The 20861-nt window shown below is 39.9% G+C and overlaps 1 protein-coding gene across 6 annotated transcripts in view; it reads right to left on the bottom strand.

Moving 5' to 3' along the window:
- kif6 (kinesin family member 6) overlaps positions 1 to 20861 on the bottom strand; it is an 81590-nt gene that overhangs the window by 27722 nt on the left and 33007 nt on the right. For all 6 annotated transcript variants that reach the window (XM_085391528.1, XM_085391527.1, XM_085391529.1 and 3 more), the window contains 3 exons: positions 19940 to 20045; positions 14958 to 15117; positions 4546 to 4734 (listed from right to left, as the gene is read on the bottom strand). In XM_085391528.1, coding sequence (XP_085247654.1) covers positions 4546 to 4734; positions 14958 to 15117; positions 19940 to 20045 — 455 coding nt within the window. The remainder of the gene's footprint in view (positions 1 to 4545; positions 4735 to 14957; positions 15118 to 19939; positions 20046 to 20861) is intronic.

Below are 20861 nucleotides of genomic sequence, written 5' to 3'. Positions count from 1 at the left end.
AGCTGTGGTTAGCAGAGACAAGAGCGCAGGCTTGGTTTGATGAGTTTCTGGCTCATACCGAGCCTGATGGCTATGACCAAGCTTGTTACAAAGGCTCAAGTTCATCATCACTCGAGGCTCCACTTAACCAAAATTAAGCAGGAAAAGCCAAATAAATGCCGCCTTTGGCTGGAGAGCTCATCCAAAAGCTTAACTTGCTTAACCTCAGCATTCCCCTTACATTTAAACCAAGTTTATGTCTAAAGAAGTTCAGCTGCAGCTGAAGTTTCTACTTCTAAAGCTGCCACCTTTGGGTCATTGTTATCATGTATCTTTAAACTTTTAGTTCATAAAGGCTGTCAACCACGCTTAGGCTGCCAGTTAAGTAAAACAGTATGGTTCTTTATTATGTACACATTTGCCAAAACGAAAGAGTAAATATCCTCTGGCATATTTACTTATGTATTTATGCATACATTTTTGGATTTGAATTGAGAACTACAAACAAATTACGTATTTGGCATTCATAGACAGGATCTCAGGGCACACTCAGAGTAAGGAGGGTGTTGGTTTTAAGAATCTAATGCAGTCCTTTTGCCTTTCTGAATATGACTGTTAGAACGCACAGTTACAGTGGGGCAAAAAAGTATTTAGTCAGCCACCGATTGTGCAAGTTCCCCCACTTAAAATGATGACAGAGGTCAGTAATTTGCACCAGAGGTACACTTCAACTGTGAGAGACAGAATGTGAAAAAAAAATCCATGAATTCACATGGTAGGATTTGTAAAGAATTTATTCGTAAATCAGGGTGGAAAATAAGTATTTGGTCACCTCAAACATGGAAAATCTCTGGCTCTCACAGACCTGTAACGTCTTCTGTAAGACGCTTTTCTGTCCCCCACTCGTTACCTGTATGAATGGCACCTGTTTGAACTCATCATCTGTATAAAAGACACCTGTCCACAGCCTCAAACAGTCAGACTCCAAACTCCGCCATGGCCAAGACCAAAGAGCTTTCGAAGGACACCAGGAAAAGTATTGTAGACCTGCACCAGACTGGGAAGAGTGAATCTACAATAGGCAAGCAGCTTGGTGTGAAAAAATCAACTGTGGGAGCAATCATCAGAAAATGGAAGACATACAAGACCACTGATAATCTCCCACGATCTGGGGCTCCACACAAGATCTCATCCCGTGGGGTCAAAATGATCATGAGAACGGTGAGCAAAGATCCCAGAACCACACGGGGGGACCTGGTGAATGACCTGCAGAGAGCTGGGACCAAAGTAACAAAGGTCATCATCAGTAACACACTACAACGGCAGGGAATCAAATCCCGCAGTGCCAGACGTGTTCCGCTGCTGAAGCCAGTGCATGTCCAGGCCCGTCTGAAGTTTGCCAGAGAGCACATGGATGATACAGCAGAGGATTGGGAGAATGTCATGTGGTCAGATGAAACCAAAGTAGAACTTTTTGGTATAAACTCAACTCGTCGTGTTTGGAGGAAGAAGAATACTGAGTTGCATCCCAAGAACACCATACCTACTGTGAAGCATGGGGGTGGAAACATCATGCTATGGGGCTGTTTTTCTGCCAAGGGGACAGGACGACTGACCCGTGTTAAGGACAGAATGAATGGGGCCATGTATCGTGAGATTTTGAGCCAAAACCTCCTTCCATCAGTGAGAACTTTGAAGATGAAACGAGGCTGGGTCTTCCAACATGACAATGATCCAAAACACACCGCCCGGGCAACAAAGGAGTGGCTCCGTAAGAAGCATTTGAAAGTCCTGGAGTGGCCTAGCCAGTCTCCAGACCTCAACCCCATAGAAAATCTGTGGCGGGAGTTGAAAGTCCGTGTTGCTCGGCGACAGCCCCAAAACATCACTGCTCTCGAGAAGATCTGCATGGAGGAATGGGCCAAAATACCAGCTACTGTGTGTGCAAACCTGGTAAAGACCTATAGTAAACGTTTGACCTCTGTTATTGCCAACAAAGGTTATGTTACAAAGTATTGAGTTGTATTTTTGTTATTGACCAAATACTTATTTTCCACCCTGATTTACGAATAAATTCTTTACAAATCCTACCATGTGGATTCATGGATTTTTTTTTCACATTCTGTCTCTCACAGTTGAAGTGTACCTCTGGTGCAAATTACTGACCTCTGTCATCATTTTAGGTGGGGGAACTTGCACAATCGGTGGCTGACTAAATACTTTTTTGCCCCACTGTAAAGCTGACAATGAGGTGACAGAACATAGTTAGCACCATCAATGGGAGACCATGATTCTCATCCAAAAACAGGAATGGACAGCTGCCTCTGCACTAGAGGAGAGTTGTTGCCAAAGAACTTGAGTATCGTGAGATAATTACTGATACATACACGTTCATCTTATCAGGATATCTCCTAGTCGTCTAACTTTGGATGGTCAGTTGGGAGGAGACCCAGACTAAAGAGATTATACAAGATGTGATCAAAAAATTCTTGGATAGATCTATTTTAAAAAAAATCTAGATTTCAAGATCATCTCTTTGTTCAATTCTGGACAGTATGGCTGCTCACTCTGCAAATGTTCACTCATACTTGTGCCTGTGCAGTGTGTGCTGGATCTCTTCTGGATCTACACAGAAGTATAGAAAGTTGTAGGGAGGCAAATTTGGCAAGTGGTTCAGGGGTGCCTGTGAAGATTGTGTTAGTGTAGTTAAAAAAAAGCCTTTCTCAATGTGTTTTGTACAAGCATTTGATGGCAAGCACCACTCTTCGATGTCGGTTGACAACCTCACCCTGAAAGACAGTTTTATAGTGCACAACACGCATGCTTCTTTTCTCGCTGCTCAGCTGAGTCACTGGTTTCAGAATTGGAAACGGCTTGTTTGTAGCAAGAGCTCCTATCACCGTCATCCGTGGGTGTTGTTTGTTAATGTGCGTACCATGCTTGACTTTGAGAACCGTGGGCGCAGAATACAAATATTCAAATCGGGACTTCCTGGATGAGATCTGGGCAAGCAAGAGACAGCGATCTTGAAAAGGAGATTAAACATATTTTAATCAGGTAATCATGAAGCTCATCTGGCTTGGCAGCTTCTCGTGATACTGAGGATGAACTGGATGTAGAAAACTGCGAGCAGGACTTCTGGAATAACCCTTTTTGACCTGCTTCACAGGCACAGACATTCTGTCTCTAAATTAAGTGGATGCTTTCTCAAAAGTTGTCAGTCTAGGTTTAGTGTCCTGGTCACATCTGCATAGCGTCTCTTGTATTTACATTGCAGAAGTCTTGGCTCACGGCCTCGGCTTCACGTTCCAGTCAGTATTACAGGTTTTAAACCCATTAGCTTTTCACCAGCAACAAATTACAGGTTTAAAATACCATACTGTCCTTTTAATACATATAATCCTACTCATGGCATTGTGTAGAAATAAAGAAAAGGGTTCTGGTATGTCAGACCCTTACCATGCAGTAAAATCCACAAATCAGGAATTTGTTATGGCCCAGAGACACACAAAAGGCACAGTGAAAATCTAAGACCACAAAAAACAGCCTACATTCCAACCGAGAGAGATCACCTGTCTGTAGGCTTAGCACCTAATTTTTCAAAGCTTAAAAAGAGCGAGTGTGACGCTTAATGGAGTCAACATCTGTGAAAATTTGATTTAATTCATACAGTGCTTTATTAGTCCATGTGGGACAGGACCTGTTCTGATTATTTTGGTAAGCGTGAACAGCATTAGTACTAGGTCAGCTCTATTTCTGAGGAATATTACCCAGCCAGTTTTCATTTCTTACTTTTAGTCTTGAGCACTGATAGCTCACATATATCAAATACCACACCAAATGCAAAAATGACATTGGTTTCACTCTCAACATGTGGACAAGTGGACACTTGTCTTTAGAAACACTGAAATGCTTTGGAAATGCATAATACTTTAACACACACACATGATTACGGTAAACTCTTTTCATGTATTAAATGCTTTTTAAAGATATTGTAACATAATGTAAAACAATGAAACTGTCTCTAACAGGCCTCTAACAGCCTGGACTAAAAACATTCCATTCTACAAACAGTTACATTACTAGTTAGTTGATGGATGTTTTTCCTTTTAATTTGGGTTTTTTTAAATAGTAGAAATACTATTTAAAAAAAGACATTTTCTATTGAAAGTAGAAAAATCTAGAGAACAAGAAAGGAATTACATCAGAGAATGTTTGCCTATGTTATTTTTTCCTTGAAAGTACAGACAGCTTTTATTGAGATAAGTCCCTCTTAAATACCACTAGTTGTACTACCTGTTCTTTTTTTTCCTTTTTTTTGATAATTTGGCTCAATGAACTCCTTTTGAGTTGGTTGAACCAAGTTATATGGCCTCATTTTAAGGCCAGAAATTGCTATGTTTAGGAAAAAACATCTGAAAGAAGCTGGACCTGATTCACACTTTGACTCTATATCACAACATATCAGCAGTCTTTCAAACACGATTTTGCATATGTAACAAGTAACATGCCAAATCTTTCAATATTGCCTTTTAAGAAAAGGGGAACACCTTGAGGTTGACGTACCTCTTTTCATGTACTGTATAGCTCGTCCTCTGTGGTCTGCTGAGATGGTCTCCATACTTCCTTCTTGTGACAGCTCCACCGTGGACACACTCGATGTACTCTGACTCTGGCTGTTGGTGATGTTTGCAAGCTGAGCAGCAGCATCCTGGGCTCTTTTTTTCTCCTTCTTCAACATCTTAACTAGGATGCCTGTCGCAAGGAATTAAAGAATGCACTTGTCTTTGTTTTGGAGGTAAGATACTGCAAGAAAATCTCCCTCAATTCAATTGGACAGATCACAAATCAAAGAACTTATGTCAAGCATATATGAGGACAGTTAGGTAGCTGCTCTAGAGTTAATTTTTGACAAAATTGTTATAAAAGTATTCCCAAATGTTTCAATATTTGATAAAGGCTGTGCTATTTGATAAAGGCTGTGCTTCTGTAGAGATTTCCTAAATGACATCCGACCTTAGAGAAACGGGAAGGTGCAATGTCTGGCATGAGTCAGTGGAGAGGAGCCAAAAGCCTGCAGAGATGACACTGCCAAGAATTTCTTGGGAGTCTTTTCCCACTGATGTGGTTGTCTGCTCAAGAGTATAACTGAGAATAACTGAGTGACTGTACTGACTCTTCTTAGATCTTGTCCCAGGGCTGGTTCGAGCTGACTACTCTTAGGTCCAAAAGTATTTGGACAAGGCCTCTGGCCTATAATTTAGGAATTATAGCAGTTTTTATAATGCGTCCCTTTTAATGGGCTCAAAACTAACTGGACACATTAGTTTCATGGCCTGCTTTATTTTTGGCAATGCAAAGGTTAACAAAAAGAAAAGCTTATGTTAAACTAGGAATTAACTCTGAGGGGGGAAACAGCACAACACAGAGCTAAGAAACACACTACCATGTGAGGTGAGGACATGACAAGGGACAAGGGAAGGCTGAGACAATAAATACACAGCAAGTAATTAGGAAGACTGAAAACACCAGGGAAGACAGCTGCAGCATATCAGGGGAAGTAAAATTCAATATGAAGCACACAAGATATAAGACTATCAGATTAAAACAGTAATTAGACGCACGCACACACACACGCACATACAGACTGAGACCCACACTAAGACGTGAATCTGACAAAAGATAAAAACAGAGATAAGATGGGAACACAATGAGAATACACAAGGGGAAACGGGAATGGAAAGACCTGAGAAGAGGAAGGCCAGTTTAGAGTTTAGCAGAAAACAAAGAAAAGAGTCTGCACAGTTTTACAAAAAAGGACAAATGAAACCAAGATTTACTTGTATAATGGGAAGAAAACAAGTATGGAGAAAGACAGAAAGAGCTCGCGATCTTAGGCATACTACATTATCAATCAAACATGGTGGAAGCAACATTACAGTATGGGCATGTATGACTGCCAGTGGAAATGGGCCACTGTTTATTGACGATGTGACTGCTGATTCAAGCAGCAACACGGACTCTTAAGCGCACAGGCCTATAGCCTTTGCTCAGATTCAACCAAATGCTGCCAAAACTGATTAGACAACGCTTTACAGTGCAAATAAATAATGACCCAAAGCATACTGCAAAAGCAACCAAAGAGTTTTCAATGCAAAGAAATTAGATATTATACACTGGCCAAGTCAGTCATCTGATTTCAACCATAAAGAGCATTTTTAAAAAAAAGTTATTTACTTTAATACTCAAAGACTCACAAGAAGGAAACAATCAAAGGTTGCTACAGTGAAGGCCTGGCAGAACATTTCAAGGGGGAAAACAGCATTAGTTGATGTGCATGGGTTCTAGACTTCCTGCAGTCACTGACTACAAAAGAAAAGTGTAGAAAGTTATCCTTATAGTTAAAATTGTTTTAAAGGGATTTTATTTTATATTAGTAATATTTTCATTTCAACGTGTAACCATATTTTGATTTATTTATCCTGTGAATGGCCCTTCCCCTAATTTATTAGTCAGCATGAAATAAGAGTTGCCTACCCCTAATTTTGAGTCACACAACTAACAATGAGATCTGCAGACATCTCACTATAGTCAGACTATAACCGCGGGGGGATTTTTAAAGACAAAATCAGCATAACTTAACTTTTATTCCCTTCAGCCATGACAAAAGGGGATGTCAGTGGAAACAATAATATGAAGAAGTAGTCTCTAATTACAATTTCCATTGAAATAAAACATACAGTGTTCTCAAAACTGCCAAAATCTAAACCTAACACACTTCCAAATGACCTACTGTAGCCAACATTTACAGAAAAAGAGCCTGTTTCTGTGGGTCCTGTGTCATTGATTCAAACAAGTCATTACTTCAAACCGCTGTTCATCAGGTTTTTCCATTATTGGCATCTGATATCTTCATTTATGCACAAAACTACCACAGAAGTCTAGTGGAGATAAAAACTTCTATAGGAGCAAGAACGTGAGATCTGTGGGCTGTTTCGCATGCCATGTGGTGAAAATGCTGCGGTTAGATTCAGCTCATGATGTTCTTCTCCTCCTCGGCTTTTTAGTCATTCTCTAATATAATTTCCAACAAGCCAGACATTACAGGAAATACACAAAATGCCTTTAAAATTGCCACACATGGCAGATGTTTGATTTCATTCTCAATGGTGCCACAAACTACTCCAGTTTCAATGTACCACACAATGTATGCAATAAAAATTATAAGGAACAATTTGTTTCCCTACTCTTTACGTTTACGAATACAATGACAGTATTCAAGGAAAGGAAATTAGTGCAAGCAAGTGGAACTCGTATCTTTTGGCCAGCTTTGCCCCCAAACGGGTCAAATATTTCTGTTTCTTGCTAAAATGAAGTGTTAGTTTCTTTAAAGCTCGGTCATGACCATTCTGTAAAATATTTGGAGCCATGATATTTTCCTGACCAAGCAACCGAGTCCTCTCTGGGCTCAAAACCAACCAAGCTTTAATGGCCCTAGCCCAAAGATATTTTTCACATTTTCACCTAAGTAAAAGGAGACCCAAACAGCTCCAATTACAACATCTTGGATGAATTGAACAGCGTAAAACTAATCCAAGTACAATAAATGATCAAAAGCTGATGTTCTCCACCGAATGTGTAATAAGTGACACCCTATGGTACTGCTTTAACAAAGACAGGGCATCAGCACAGGCCTGTCAATTTTAAGTTGTTATCACAGATACAAAGTGAGAGACTATAGTTACTATCAGGAATGAAATTAATGCACAATACTAACATGAGAGGGTTTTTTTTGGTTGTTTCCACGTAGTAATACATGATGCTTTGAGGGCTTAGTATTTACACCAGTGAAGCCATGTTGCTTCTGGGTAGATAAGTCATGAGATCTCAACACGATACACCACCCAGGTCTAACTAATCTATGTTCAGTGGTAGCTGAGTATAGCTTTACACAAGTTTTGAACACCTTTGATATATATCATCACCCACCACAGTATTTGAGTCACAAATGAGACTGTCAGTGATGTTGTCGCTCATACAGCTCACAATTCATCACAGTTCACAGGTTATTTTTTACACTGCAGCCATGAAGTGCACAAAATTACAGGTGGGTCTAAGTATTTTTGAGCTGGATGCTGCAATTTGGGAGGTCAAGGACACAAAATTTCTTATTACCAAAGAAAAGGTGAGAGTTAATTGGCTAAAGCCACCCAATTGTCACTTTGATTATTGTAGAACATGTATTGGATAGGTCATGTGGCTTAAATCCAGACTTTCTGATGTCAGTTTAGATGACCGACCACCGAGAAGCTGCTGTAGAGATGGAAAAACTGGCACAATGCATGACAGAGAAGTGTGTCAGCATGCATTGATATAAACTACAATATATACACTTTGAGTTTAACTAGCATAAACTTTGCTTAAAAAAAAGTGTATAAATAAATAAATTAATAACACTTTCCTGTTAGGAAAACTCGGGATATTCAAGCCCCACAGAAATCAGGTCAATATTTTCTCTATAGGATCATTAGCATGAAGTTTGAATTCTATTGTTTTATATCTCATAAATTCAGATTTCTCTGAAATTTGCCGATCCTTTTTAGTCATCGTTTTTGAGGTGCAATGTGACCACATGAGCTGTCCTCAGAAAACCTTGTCATTTTGACATCGGCTTGTTTTATTTGTCACCCTAACCACTGTGCTTTCTTCGTTTGTTTAAAATCTGCTATGTTTGTTGCTTCTCTGTCATCATGTTACTGGTGGATATCTATTCACTCTTGCAGAGTCAACTAAGCAAAACCAGGTGCCCTAACTCTTGCAGATAGGATGCCCCCCCTTTGTTTTACTGGGAACTTTCCCATAATAAACCCTGTGAGGACTCCTCAGTGTCGCTGTAGAGCCAAGGGCGTAGGACATTCATACAGACATGGGCAGCACAGTAATTAGCTAGCGGATACAGGTTTGAAATCTAGATAGTTATTAGTGATCTGTTTGGAAATAATGTCACTCTTACAGACTATAATGTTACAAAGTGCAGACAGACCACCCTGACTGAAGGATTGACAGTTTAGGCTACTGCAACCTTATATACAAACTTCACAATGAAAGAAGGCAACATGGTCAGGAGAGCATGTACATTAGTGACTGTAATATGCGCCTTTAGACACGTACAGGGGCACTTTTGGCAATTACACGTGCATCATGTGAAAACCAGTATGTGACAATTTGAGGGGGAAAAAATCAAAGAAGAAAGGAATTTACATTCCAAAAAACAGGTCCAAGAAATACTACGGTAAAATATCTGTATGATAATATTCGATTTGTTTAGGAGACCTGCGAATTTTCTGGCTAAATAATCAAGCAGACGTCTCAATTTTCCAGCTAATGTGCAGTGATCTAACGGCAAGCCACAGCAAAAGGGGCTGAGGGTGGAATAATCCCATAAAGCCATTAGAAATATCGTATTCACACACCAATACCATTATTATGATTAATAGTAATTATGATTAACAGCAGTCATTAGAATCTGTGTTTTTGTGGTGTGCTAGTGATGAATGTTAACCTACTTATATTTCACAGAAGTGCAGTAACCCAACCGTGCAATAACACAGACACATTTCCTATAAAGACCTTTTTCCTAATGAAGGCTTTACTATCAGCAGTAAGTGTGATTAAATGCTGAGGTGGGATGCAGAAAGACTAATTTAAATTGAAATCCACTCTGCTCAATTTATTTTCCACCCATTATCACCCAATTTAAAAAAGCCATTTCCTTAAACACTGTAACTCTTGTTTCAGCTAAGCGTGAACAGTGGAAGCTGTATATTAGAGGAATGAGATGCTGTACATCTGGATCTGAATCTCTGTGGTTTGAAATTGCACCAAATGTGCACGCAGTCCTATCAGGTCAATACAGCTCACCAGTCAAGGTGATTTTTGCCTCATTTCCCTACTGATGCATTAAATAAATATCATTACATGTAGCATCTTGACATATAACTGTCACTTCCAAAACAGATGAGTCTGGGCATGTGTGGGTGTGCTAACATGAGTTATCTCCTGAATGAGTTAGTAAAACTGTAAGGCAGGGGTGCCCAATCCCGGTCCTCGAGAGCTACCGTCCTGCAGCTTTTAGATGCATCCTTGTTCCCACACACCTGAATCAAATGGTTTGATCTCTTCAGCATGCCATCATGTTTGGCAAAGGCCTGATAACAAGCCATTCATTTGATTCAGGTGTGTGGGAACAAGGATGCATCTGAAAGCTGCAGGACAGTAGCTCTCGAGGACCGGGATTGGGCACCCCTGCTGTAAGGTAAAGAAGTAAGAAGCCAGCAAATGTTATGACTTAATATTGTTTTAGATGTTCAGCATCTTCTACCAGTTAGAAGGTTGACAGTTTGCTCCCTGGCTCCTCAAGTTTGCATGCCAAAGTATCCTTGGGCAAAATACTGAACCCACAGTTAATGCCAATGCATCCATCGGAGTGAGTGTGTGTCTGACTGTTAGACAAAGTATAGCAAAAAAGAGCTTGTATGAATCTGTGTTTGATTGGATGAATGAGGCTTATGGTGTTCGAGTATAAAAGTGCTATATACAGTGGGGCAAAAAAGTATTTAGTCAGCCACCGATTGTGCAAGTTCCCCCACCTAAAATGATGACAGAGGTCAGTAATTTGCACCAGAGGTACACTTCAACTGTGAGAGACAGAATGTGAAAAAAAAAATCCATGAATCCACATGGTAGGATTTGTAAAGAATTTATTCGTAAATCAGGGTGGAAAATAAGTATTTGGTCAATAACAAAAATACAACTCAATACTTTGTAACATAACCTTTGTTGGCAATAACAGAGGTCAAACGTTTACTATAGGTCTTTACCAGGTTTGCACACACAGTAGCTGGTATTTTGGCCCATTCCTCCATGCAGATCTTCTCGAGAGCAGTGATGTTTTGGGGCTGTCGCCGAGCAACACGGACTTTCAACTCCCGCCACAGATTTTCTATGGGGTTGAGGTCTGGAGACTGGCTAGGCCACTCCACTCCTTTGTTGCCCGGGCGGTGTGTTTTGGATCATTGTCATGTTGGAAGACCCAGCCTCGTTTCATCTTCAAAGTTCTCACTGATGGAAGGAGGTTTTGGCTCAAAATCTCACGATACATGGCCCCATTCATTCTGTCCTTAACACGGATCAGTCGTCCTGTCCCCTTGGCAGAAAAACAGCCCCATAGCATGATGTTTCCACACCCATGCTTCACAGTAGGTATGGTGTTCTTGGGATGCAACTCAGTATTCTTCGTCCTCCAAACACGACGAGTTGAGTTTATACCAAAAAGTTCTACTTTGGTTTCATCTGACCACATGACATTCTCCCAATCCTCTGCTGTATCATCCATGTGCTCTCTGGCAAACTTCAGACGGGCCTGGACATGCACTGGCTTCAGCAGCGGAACACGTCTGGCACTGCGGGATTTGATTCCCTGCCGTTGTAGTGTGTTACTGATGGTGACCTTTGTTACTTTGGTCCCAGCTCTCTGCAGGTCATTCACCAGGTCCCCCCGTGTGGTTCTGGGATCTTTGCTCACCGTTCTCATGATCATTTTGACCCCACGGGATGAGATCTTGCGTGGAGCCCCAGATCGTGGGAGATTATCAGTGGTCTTGTATGTCTTCCATTTTCTGATGATTGCTCCCACAGTTGATTTTTTCACACCAAGCTGCTTGCCTATTGTAGATTCACTCTTCCCAGTCTGGTGCAGGTCTACAATACTTTTCCTGGTGTCCTTCGAAAGCTCTTTGGTCTTGGCCATGGCGGAGTTTGGAGTCTGACTGTTTGAGGCTGTGGACAGGTGTCTTTTATACAGATGATGAGTTCAAACAGGTGCCATTCATACAGGTAACGAGTGGGGGACAGAAAAGCTTCTTACAGAAGACGTTACAGGTCTGTGAGAGCCAGAGATTTTCCATGTTTGAGGTGACCAAATACTTATTTTCCACCCTGATTTACGAATAAATTCTTTACAAATCCTACCATGTGGATTCATGGATTTTTTTTTCACATTCTGTCTCTCACAGTTGAAGTGTACCTCTGGTGCAAATTACTGACCTCTGTCATCATTTTAGGTGGGGGAACTTGCACAATCGGTGGCTGACTAAATACTTTTTTGCCCCACTGTAGGTACCAGTGCATTTACTGTATTTAATGAAGCCATGCAAACTTTTACCTTTCTAAGTTACAGGTCTTCAAAGTAATTAAAAATGGGTCAAAGTTTCAGTTTTTAAGTTGTTTTAATGGTACTTTTTCCAGCATTTTTGATTCTCATAATAGATGAAAGAGTTCAATTAAAAACTGAAACCAAATCAATTTTAGACATGCTCCAAGTCTCACAGCCTAAAGCCAAAATCTTGATTTTATTCAGCTTGATTTCTCCTATAACAACTTGGAACTTCAGTATCATGGGATACATCATAGCTTCAACATCAAAACTGCACCAATTTAATGTCCAAGACGCAGAGTAGCAGAAACAAGCAATGGTACCCTGGATGATTGTTCTCTTTCCTGATAATTCACAGGAGAGATCTTTGAAAAGTACATTTTGGGTAAAAACAGTCATTTCACCATATGGGATAGGTAGTTAGCAGTGTTGGGTAAGTTACTTTAAAATAGTAACTTAGTTACATTACTAGTTACTTCTCTCAAAAGTAACTCAGTTACTTCAAGTTACTCGTTACTTTCAAAGTAACTAGTTACTAGGGAAAGTAACTTTGGTTTTACTCAGAATTTTCTTGTTAATGTGTTGCTTCCATAACTTTGCCAGTCTTCTAGCTTGCTTACTTGCCACAAGTGCACTGTGCCACCGACAAATAGAAAGGAAAAGATAATGTGCATATTTCCACGAGAGAAATCCCACGCCTGGACCGTCATTGACTGCTGCCATGATTCTAGCCTACGTCACAGCGTCATGTGCGCCTTTTACATCCAACACAAAAACTGCAGTCGTGGTGCTTTGATTGTACTCAGAACTCGGAAATTCTGCCTTCTGAATAGGAAGATGTAGGTAACACCAGACTGCAGATGAGCTGCATACAGGGCTGGACTGGGGGGAAAAAATCGTCCTGGGCATTTTGACTAGAGACCAGCCCACCATTATAGGAAAAATCATAAAGCCTTTGAATGAAAACAAACGCTGTTGTGACAGTGATGTACACTGTTCTGATGGTATATATGCATCAATCTATCAATCGTTTGTTGTAAGATTCAGATAATTATTTTTTAAAAGCTAGACATTTTAAATGAGAATAAGAAAGAAAAGTATTTCTTTGTGCCCCCCTTTCCCTGTTAATGCCCTACCTGGCCCCCCTGGCAACACTTTGCTAGATCCACCCCTGCACAGTTACCAGCTGTCAGCTACCTAAAAAAGGATCCTGGGGTTATTTGTCTCTCAGAAACAGTTCATAACTTCCCTTCAACTCATTCATGTCACCTAAAAGGTAAACCTGTTTCTCCATCACCTGTTCAGCTCTGATGATCCAGTAAGGACATCTCCTGGTTTCATCTTCATGTTTCCCTCTCACCAGATAACCAAACCATATCATGACCAGCAGCTTTTTTGCAGCTGTGGCTCCAGCAAACATCAGCTGATACTAGAAATTAATATTAAATAAATTCTAACGATAGCTGATCAAGCTTAAACGTGCTGCTGTTGTTTAGCGCAACATCCGCTGGTTTCCTCTTTCGGCGCAAAGTGAGCGATAAACAAACAAGAGAGAAAAGCCGATCAGCTGATCACTGATCAGTTTCATGATTGAAGTAGAAACGGGAGAGGGAGGGGGAGAGAATGAGAGGCAGCTGTGCAGCGTAAACACAGAATAACTCCAGCTTTGTGCCTTTTTCATTGTAGCTGAAGTCCGGGACAAACTGTTCCTTTTCACCCCAATAAGAAACGCGTAATATTTTCTCTGAATACCAGACGGGACAGTTGGCAACTCTAATAACTTATGAACAAAATAAAGTTCAACATCATTAACTTCATAGCACCACCCAGCTGTATAGAAACTCCGTCATGCTAGCTAGCACGCAGTACGGAAAAAGTCAGAATAACGAAAATAAACTCCACCTAAACTTGGTTTATATCTGACCCAGAGAGACTGCAGGTCATAACTTCTTACCTGAAGTTCAGTTCACACTTGGACCGGCGGCCGCCTCGGGTCTCTTTTCCTTCTGCGTCCCTTTTCCTTCATCCACCTGCTGGCCTCCACCACTTGCTAATGTTATTGAATCTGTGGAAGCTCCGCGATAGCCACCACACGAAGTAACGAGTAACGAGCCTATCTAAATCCCAGTAACGAGTAACGCGTTCCTAGTTTTGGCATAATAACTAGTTACCGTGCTCGTTACCACAATAATAACGTAGTTACTGTAACGCGTTACTTAATAACGCGTTAGTCCCAACACTGGTAGTTAGTCAAAATAAGTTAAAACACATAAGAGGTTTGATGTTTCATACCAAGGTCCCTAATTATTTTTCCTTTGTTTGTAAAACAATTTTTTAGTACAATCAGATTTTTATTGCTTCTTATTGACGCTCAGTCCAGGAACCTGGCAACTATTCTAATGACTAAGCTTGTGGATGCAAAAGCCAATTTTGCCAAGTTTTCTTGTGCAGCCAGAATATCAAAATAACGGAGAACAGAAATGTAGGCCAAGACGTTGTGTTCTGTGTGCCTCGCTGATTGTTAAAAAAAAAAAAAGTCAGACGGTAGCTGATGGTTTTGAAATTGCACTTCAGAACATTCAATCCCTTATTGCCTCTCCACACAGGCTTTGATCTATGTGCAACCAATGCCCAAACATGATGGATCAATAAAACACAGACTAGAAACAGAAAGAAAAAAGTCTTCCGGTATGAAATATCAGATATTTCTTTATAGAGATTAACTGGAGCTGAAGTAAGCTAGCTGCAGCAAGCCAAAGGATACTAATCTCGTTATCACGTTGCCCGAGCATCTCTTTTAATTTGGCCACCTCTCCTGCACTTTGGTGGCTGTGTTGAATTTCTTCTTCCCTCCCTGTTGCTGCTGGTGTTGCTTTGTCATCACTGGATCTGTTTTTTCCTCCCTTTTTGTCCCAAATAATTACCTGTACACACACACACACACACACACACAAAGACAGTTACAATAAAGATTTCGTGATTTATTTATTTTTTACCACAGGTGCTCAGACAGGGTCTTTAAATCTGAAACATATTAGGGGAAATGTAATTTTTGCAAATGCAGAAGGCACAAAAGAGGAGTGAAGCTTGACCCTGAACATTTTGCGCTAGGATGATGCTCCCCAGGCTTGTAAAATAACTTTTCAGTTTCATGTCATCACTGTGGCACAGAAACACAAAAGATAAACTGTTGAACAAAAGCCTGAAATGGTGACAATCAGCGCTGGGAACAAATGAAATGAAATGAAATTCAAACCGGACGAACTCTTACAGGTTCACTGGAGTGCGACTCGGGTGATGCTCAGAGGAATGTAAACTGAACGGGAGATAGAGTTTGCGGATCATAACAAACTGAAGGAGAGATAAACAGACATTCAAGTGGGGTCTGGAACAGCTTCTGGTGGCTGCTCAAACTTCAACCAAACCAAAGCCCAGGGACGACGTGAGTACTGCAGCATTTTCCCATTGCTCAGCAGCAGCAGCAGCAGCAGCACGTCATTGCCTAAGACTTTCTCCATAAATGAGAACTTTTCTACAAACATTTTATGCACAACATGCAAGGGCAAACTGAGTAGATAGCCAAAGCAAAAAGAACTGTAAAAACACAAATTTTCTAACAACAACTCACCCAAGTGTTTAGTTCAGTCTGAGCACCAGCTGCCAGATATTAAATACAACAATACTTCTCTGCACAAGTCCAAACCATCTCCGCCTTGCCTCTCTAACTTTGTCTCCAAGTAACTCAACCTGTGCTGTCCCTTTGATATACTTATTTCAACAAACGTCTCAGGAACCCCTCCCTTTAAAGATACTTTCTGGGATTGAAGGATCAATCTAAAATCTTCACCACCTGGCAGCACCAACCACCTTCACTATTGTGTATGTTTTTGGTATTTCTTTTTAGCTACCGGCATTTCAGCAAAAGGCTTTTTTTGCCTGTTTTCACTGAAAATCAATGTTTCTAACGGTTGAATAAATGTTGTATTAACACAGTGTAGCATCTTGTAATACAAATTGGTATTGCACTTAAGTACAACCCAACCCTATTTAAACTTCAGTTGATATCGCTTCAACACCATATATAAATGTTTTGGACATAAGGTCATGACAGGTGTTCCTTCAAAAGTTTTAAATCATTTTTAAACACATGAATTTATACTTTTTAGAACATTTAAGTCACCTTTTTTAAAAGGTTTGAAAAGCAATCGGAGTTCACAGCCAGAGATATGTGACTCTGTAGGGTACAACATAACCAGTGCCAGGCTGATAGCCACCTTACTGACACAGCAGGAAGTCAACACTGATTGTAGATGAATGCCGACTATCAAGTATATTTAGCACATGTATGATTAAAAAGGCTTAAAGGAAGCAGCCCAGTGAGCATCTACAGGGAAAACCACCAGCAGTTAAAAGTACATTGTCATAGTTGGAGCTGCAGGTTCTCCTCTATGAAATACCACAAGCATCAAACAGGTGGCGGTGCTACAGCAACGGCGAAAGAGATTATTTTTTCTAGAGTTGACAGCAACAGTGTCATTACTATAATCACAATCAAAACCTCCACAGGTAAAGAGCCCTTTATCAGATCACTTCAACTAACATGGCACTCTTCAAGCTTCATGTTCAACAAGCTTGAACATGAATAGATGCAATCTTTTCAGCTACTCCCACTATTTTAAAATAATGACAGACAATCTGAATTAAGAACAAGTTAAAACCAGAAGCTTTCTCTATGGAAACTACTTGTTTATTTGACACAATCTCTGACCAACAAGATTGCCTCTCTCTCTTTCTATCTGAGATACCTGTAGCATGCAGGATGTCCAGTATTTACTACATTTATTTTAAAGCTTACGTTAACAATTATTTTGCAGATTAAGACTGTAAATATAAAGGGCTACCGAAAACTCATTGTTACAGGTTAGTTCTTCTTTAATTAACCCCTTGTTTCACACCAAATGTTTGTAGGTAAGCGTAAATGCATGTGGGAACACATCCTCGACTGTATGCTTAAATGTACTGTATAGTTGTTATGTACGCTTCTCAAATGTATGGTTTTAATCCAAACTATAAAGCACTCTGTAACTGTGTGTTTTAAACAGTTTTGTTTAAAGTTATAATTATTATCCTTATCCTCATAAATTTCTATTGCAAATCTACTGCTAATATAAATTGAATACATTTTGCAGTATTATTATTGATTAACTTCCATAAAAAACAATGAAGATGACCTTTTTTACAGGACAGTAAATATACAAAAGTAGCCAGGATGTAATCTGCTCTTAATGTTATGTTGGTCACTGCTGTACGGTGGCCCTGAGAGGCCAAACGGACTGCAACTTAAGAAAACACCAGCAATAAGAAAAACGCTGTAAAAGAACACAAAACATAACAGAAATAGGAAAAACAAAAACAAAAATAGAACAAACAAAAACGGAAATAGGAAAAAACAGATTTTTCAAAAGCACAAGGGAAGTATTTCTGGAGAGAAAAACAGCGTTTTTCTTATTGCTGGTGCTTTCTTAAGTTGCAGTCCGTTTGGCCTCTCAGGGCCACCGTACTGCTGTGATATTTCCACTCTGTGACACAATACGTAGCCAAGAATTTAAAAAAACAAAACAAAACAAAAAAATAACGGTGTAAAACTGAGCATTTAGAGCAGTTACTATGTGAAACTTTGACCATGTTGGAAAAGAGCATCTACTATTGGAACAGGATTATCAAGGGAAATAAAGAAAAAGCCGAAGAGATCAACTTTAATATTTCATGTAAATATGTTTGATCTCAGTTAACTGTTTCCTTAACTGCTTATCTAATTCACTGTTGAAAGTAATCAAGACCTCCTGAAAAGTCTCCCAGGTTGTCACAGGGCCATCACTTTCATGTAGCTAGAAAATTTCATTAAACTGTGAAAAATACACAACACATCTTCAAATGGCAGTGCCGCTGCCTTCTAGTGACTCGGGTTAGGTGAGTGGGAAAGAAAATGGCATGGATGAGTTTTCAGATGGGTTGATTGCTACGATCAGGTGGAAATTCTTGGAAAGTTTTAACTTAAAGACGTGCATTAAGGGCGGCGTGTCAACATTACACCTAGGATCTAATTAAATGGCAAATAACTGCAAAACTCTGTCTTCAGACTTTAGCCAGGCTATGGGAAAATCAGCCTTCAGCCATCAAAATCAACAACTCTGAGTAAAATCTGACATCACTAAGAAGTAAAACATTTTCAGAGTGAGATTTAGCAGCCACACACAATACCAAAAAGATATTTCCCGTGACTGCGTACAATACAATACATACAATACATTCCTAGTTAATGATTTTAATGTTGGCTATTTCAGTGAAATTACAGTGATAAAATTCTGATTAGTAACCTTCCACAGAGCCTTTAATTGCTTGAAAGCAGGAAATTCATTTAAATAAGTTTCAACCATAACTCAGGGGGTGACAGCTGGGCGAGCAGTTCAGAAGATGTGGGTCACCTGGTCAAAGCTGAGGTGATGAATGGTGGGAAATAAAAATTTTGGTGGTTTCATTAATTCAGTAACTGAAATGTGTGATCAAATTAGTAAAATAATTGCATATTTTAACAAACATGACAAAAAATAAATGATTAAATTTATGATGAATTCACTGAAAATCTGTTGCTCAAATCAAAAGAACCTAATTTTAAAAAAGACATTAACACCAGATTATAGGGCTGGTCGATATAACGATATATATTGGATGACGATATAAAAACGTCTATTGTTTCATTTTACGCTATCATTTGTTTCGCGGTGTCGCAAAATAAACTGTTTACGGCAATATTTTTTTCATCGTTTTGATGGTCACTGTAGTGGTTATATTCATTTCTTAAAGTTCTCTCTTTCTTTTATATTTAATATAACCACACTACAGACAGACAAGCGCCTGTTTTTATGTGTTGTCGTTAGCAACAACAACGGTAAAACCATTGCATGTCCCCTTGTTCATATTCCACATAAACCTTTCACAATAAAGCTCAAGATCCTGTTGAGACTTTTCAAAATAAACTGAATCGCGTGACAGAGTATGCAGAGTATTTATGGATGAGAAGCAAAATAAACCTTAGACTCAGACGTTAGAACAGGCTTTTCCCTGCAGCACGCTGTGTAATAAATACTCACAAAGAAAACGGCGGCCGTTACAACTTGTCTAAAAATGTATAGTTTCATGCATCGGTTAAAACACTCGACTCCAGCTACACGACGCACAGGTGGAAACACACAAATCGAGCTGCCCGAGATTCACAGAATTTACAGAAAATGTAAAATTTTTGTGATTTATATCGTTATCGGGACAATAGATGTCTTAAATCGAGATATGAGATTTCGGTCATATCGCACAGCCCTACCCAATTAATGAAAATTGAAAAAAACTGTGTCTAACTGTCCCGTTCACCAGCTGAGGCGACTTAGCAGGACTGTGCAGATTCTCAGTCCTCCAAGTAATGGTAGTCTCACAGTGATTTTACCGAATAATACGGGTAATGACCGATGCCTTGTTTCACACCTTGGGTCATGTGACAAGGCACATGATCAATAATGGGTCAACAACACTCTTAAGGGACAATCCCCACTAGAGTTTAAAACTCTCCACCATTTGGTTTTAAAACTGAAGAAGCCTCTTGGATGAGAGGTGAGTGTCTTCACAAAACTTAAGTCAGTCACTTTCTTTCCAAGCTCCTTAGACTGTACACATAGGTTACTGTGAATACATTACCTTTAGCAGGGAGAAGCAGTGCTGGATCTTTCTCATGTCTGGTCCCAGTGACAGTGTCACATCTGGATCGGGATCATCCAGATAAGCCTTAACGAGCTCCTCCAATCTAAACACGTGCACATAAACACACAGAGACCATCTAAGCAGTGCCACACTCCCTCTTATATTCTTCCTCACTCAGCACTTAAACAGTTAAGATATACATTTGAGTAGTTTAAAATGTGGGTCTGGTCAAAGAAAACTATTTACTTAAACTTGTGTTTCAGCTCCACTGGGCCGGACTGTTGATAAACTATCATTAAACGATAGTCCAAACATTAGTTCTTCAAGATCTGGAAGCGGCCACAGGAAAAGAGCAGGAGGCAAGTGCCCAAACCCATCCAATGTAGACACGACAGTGTGTGGTTTTTATTTTTTGTTCAACACAAGAACATGCAAGGTTTACATGATGAAGGACTTAAAACAAACGCAGCGGTCCTGTTTCAGGGTCCTGCAAGACATCAGTGGTTTCATGAACCTTAAGAATGCCCTTGGATGCAATGTTCAATACTTTGCAAGAGGAAAGAAATACACACTGGAATCGGAAACTTTCCAAGAAGTGGCTCAACTGTGTGTGATGTGAGCCGTTATCAAGCAAGTGTAGCAAACTAACACTGCTTGTTAAAACATTTACTTTGACTTTAGCTTGTATAGAAGTGGACTGACACAGAAGTGTCTTTTGGAAACACAAAAGCCCAGCAGTCCCGAGGATGTGTGTGCGTTTGGAACTGTGACAGTAAATAACCCAGGATATGTGCAATCGATCAGCGCAGGAAATGAGTGGGGACATCAAATAGAGAGGAAACGACAACAAAAAAACTCCAGCAAATGTGGTCATAATAGATACTATTAAAGATTCCCAGTGTGAGTTTGGCACAAACAG

The sequence above is a fragment of the Rhamphochromis longiceps genome, linkage group LG19 (genome assembly GCF_057381845.1).
Source record: "Rhamphochromis longiceps isolate RC_006_pf linkage group LG19, R_longiceps_female_GT1.1, whole genome shotgun sequence".
In the NCBI taxonomy this organism is placed as follows: Eukaryota; Metazoa; Chordata; class Actinopteri; order Cichliformes; family Cichlidae; genus Rhamphochromis; species Rhamphochromis longiceps.
This window is presented reverse-complemented; position numbering and strand designations above follow the sequence as displayed.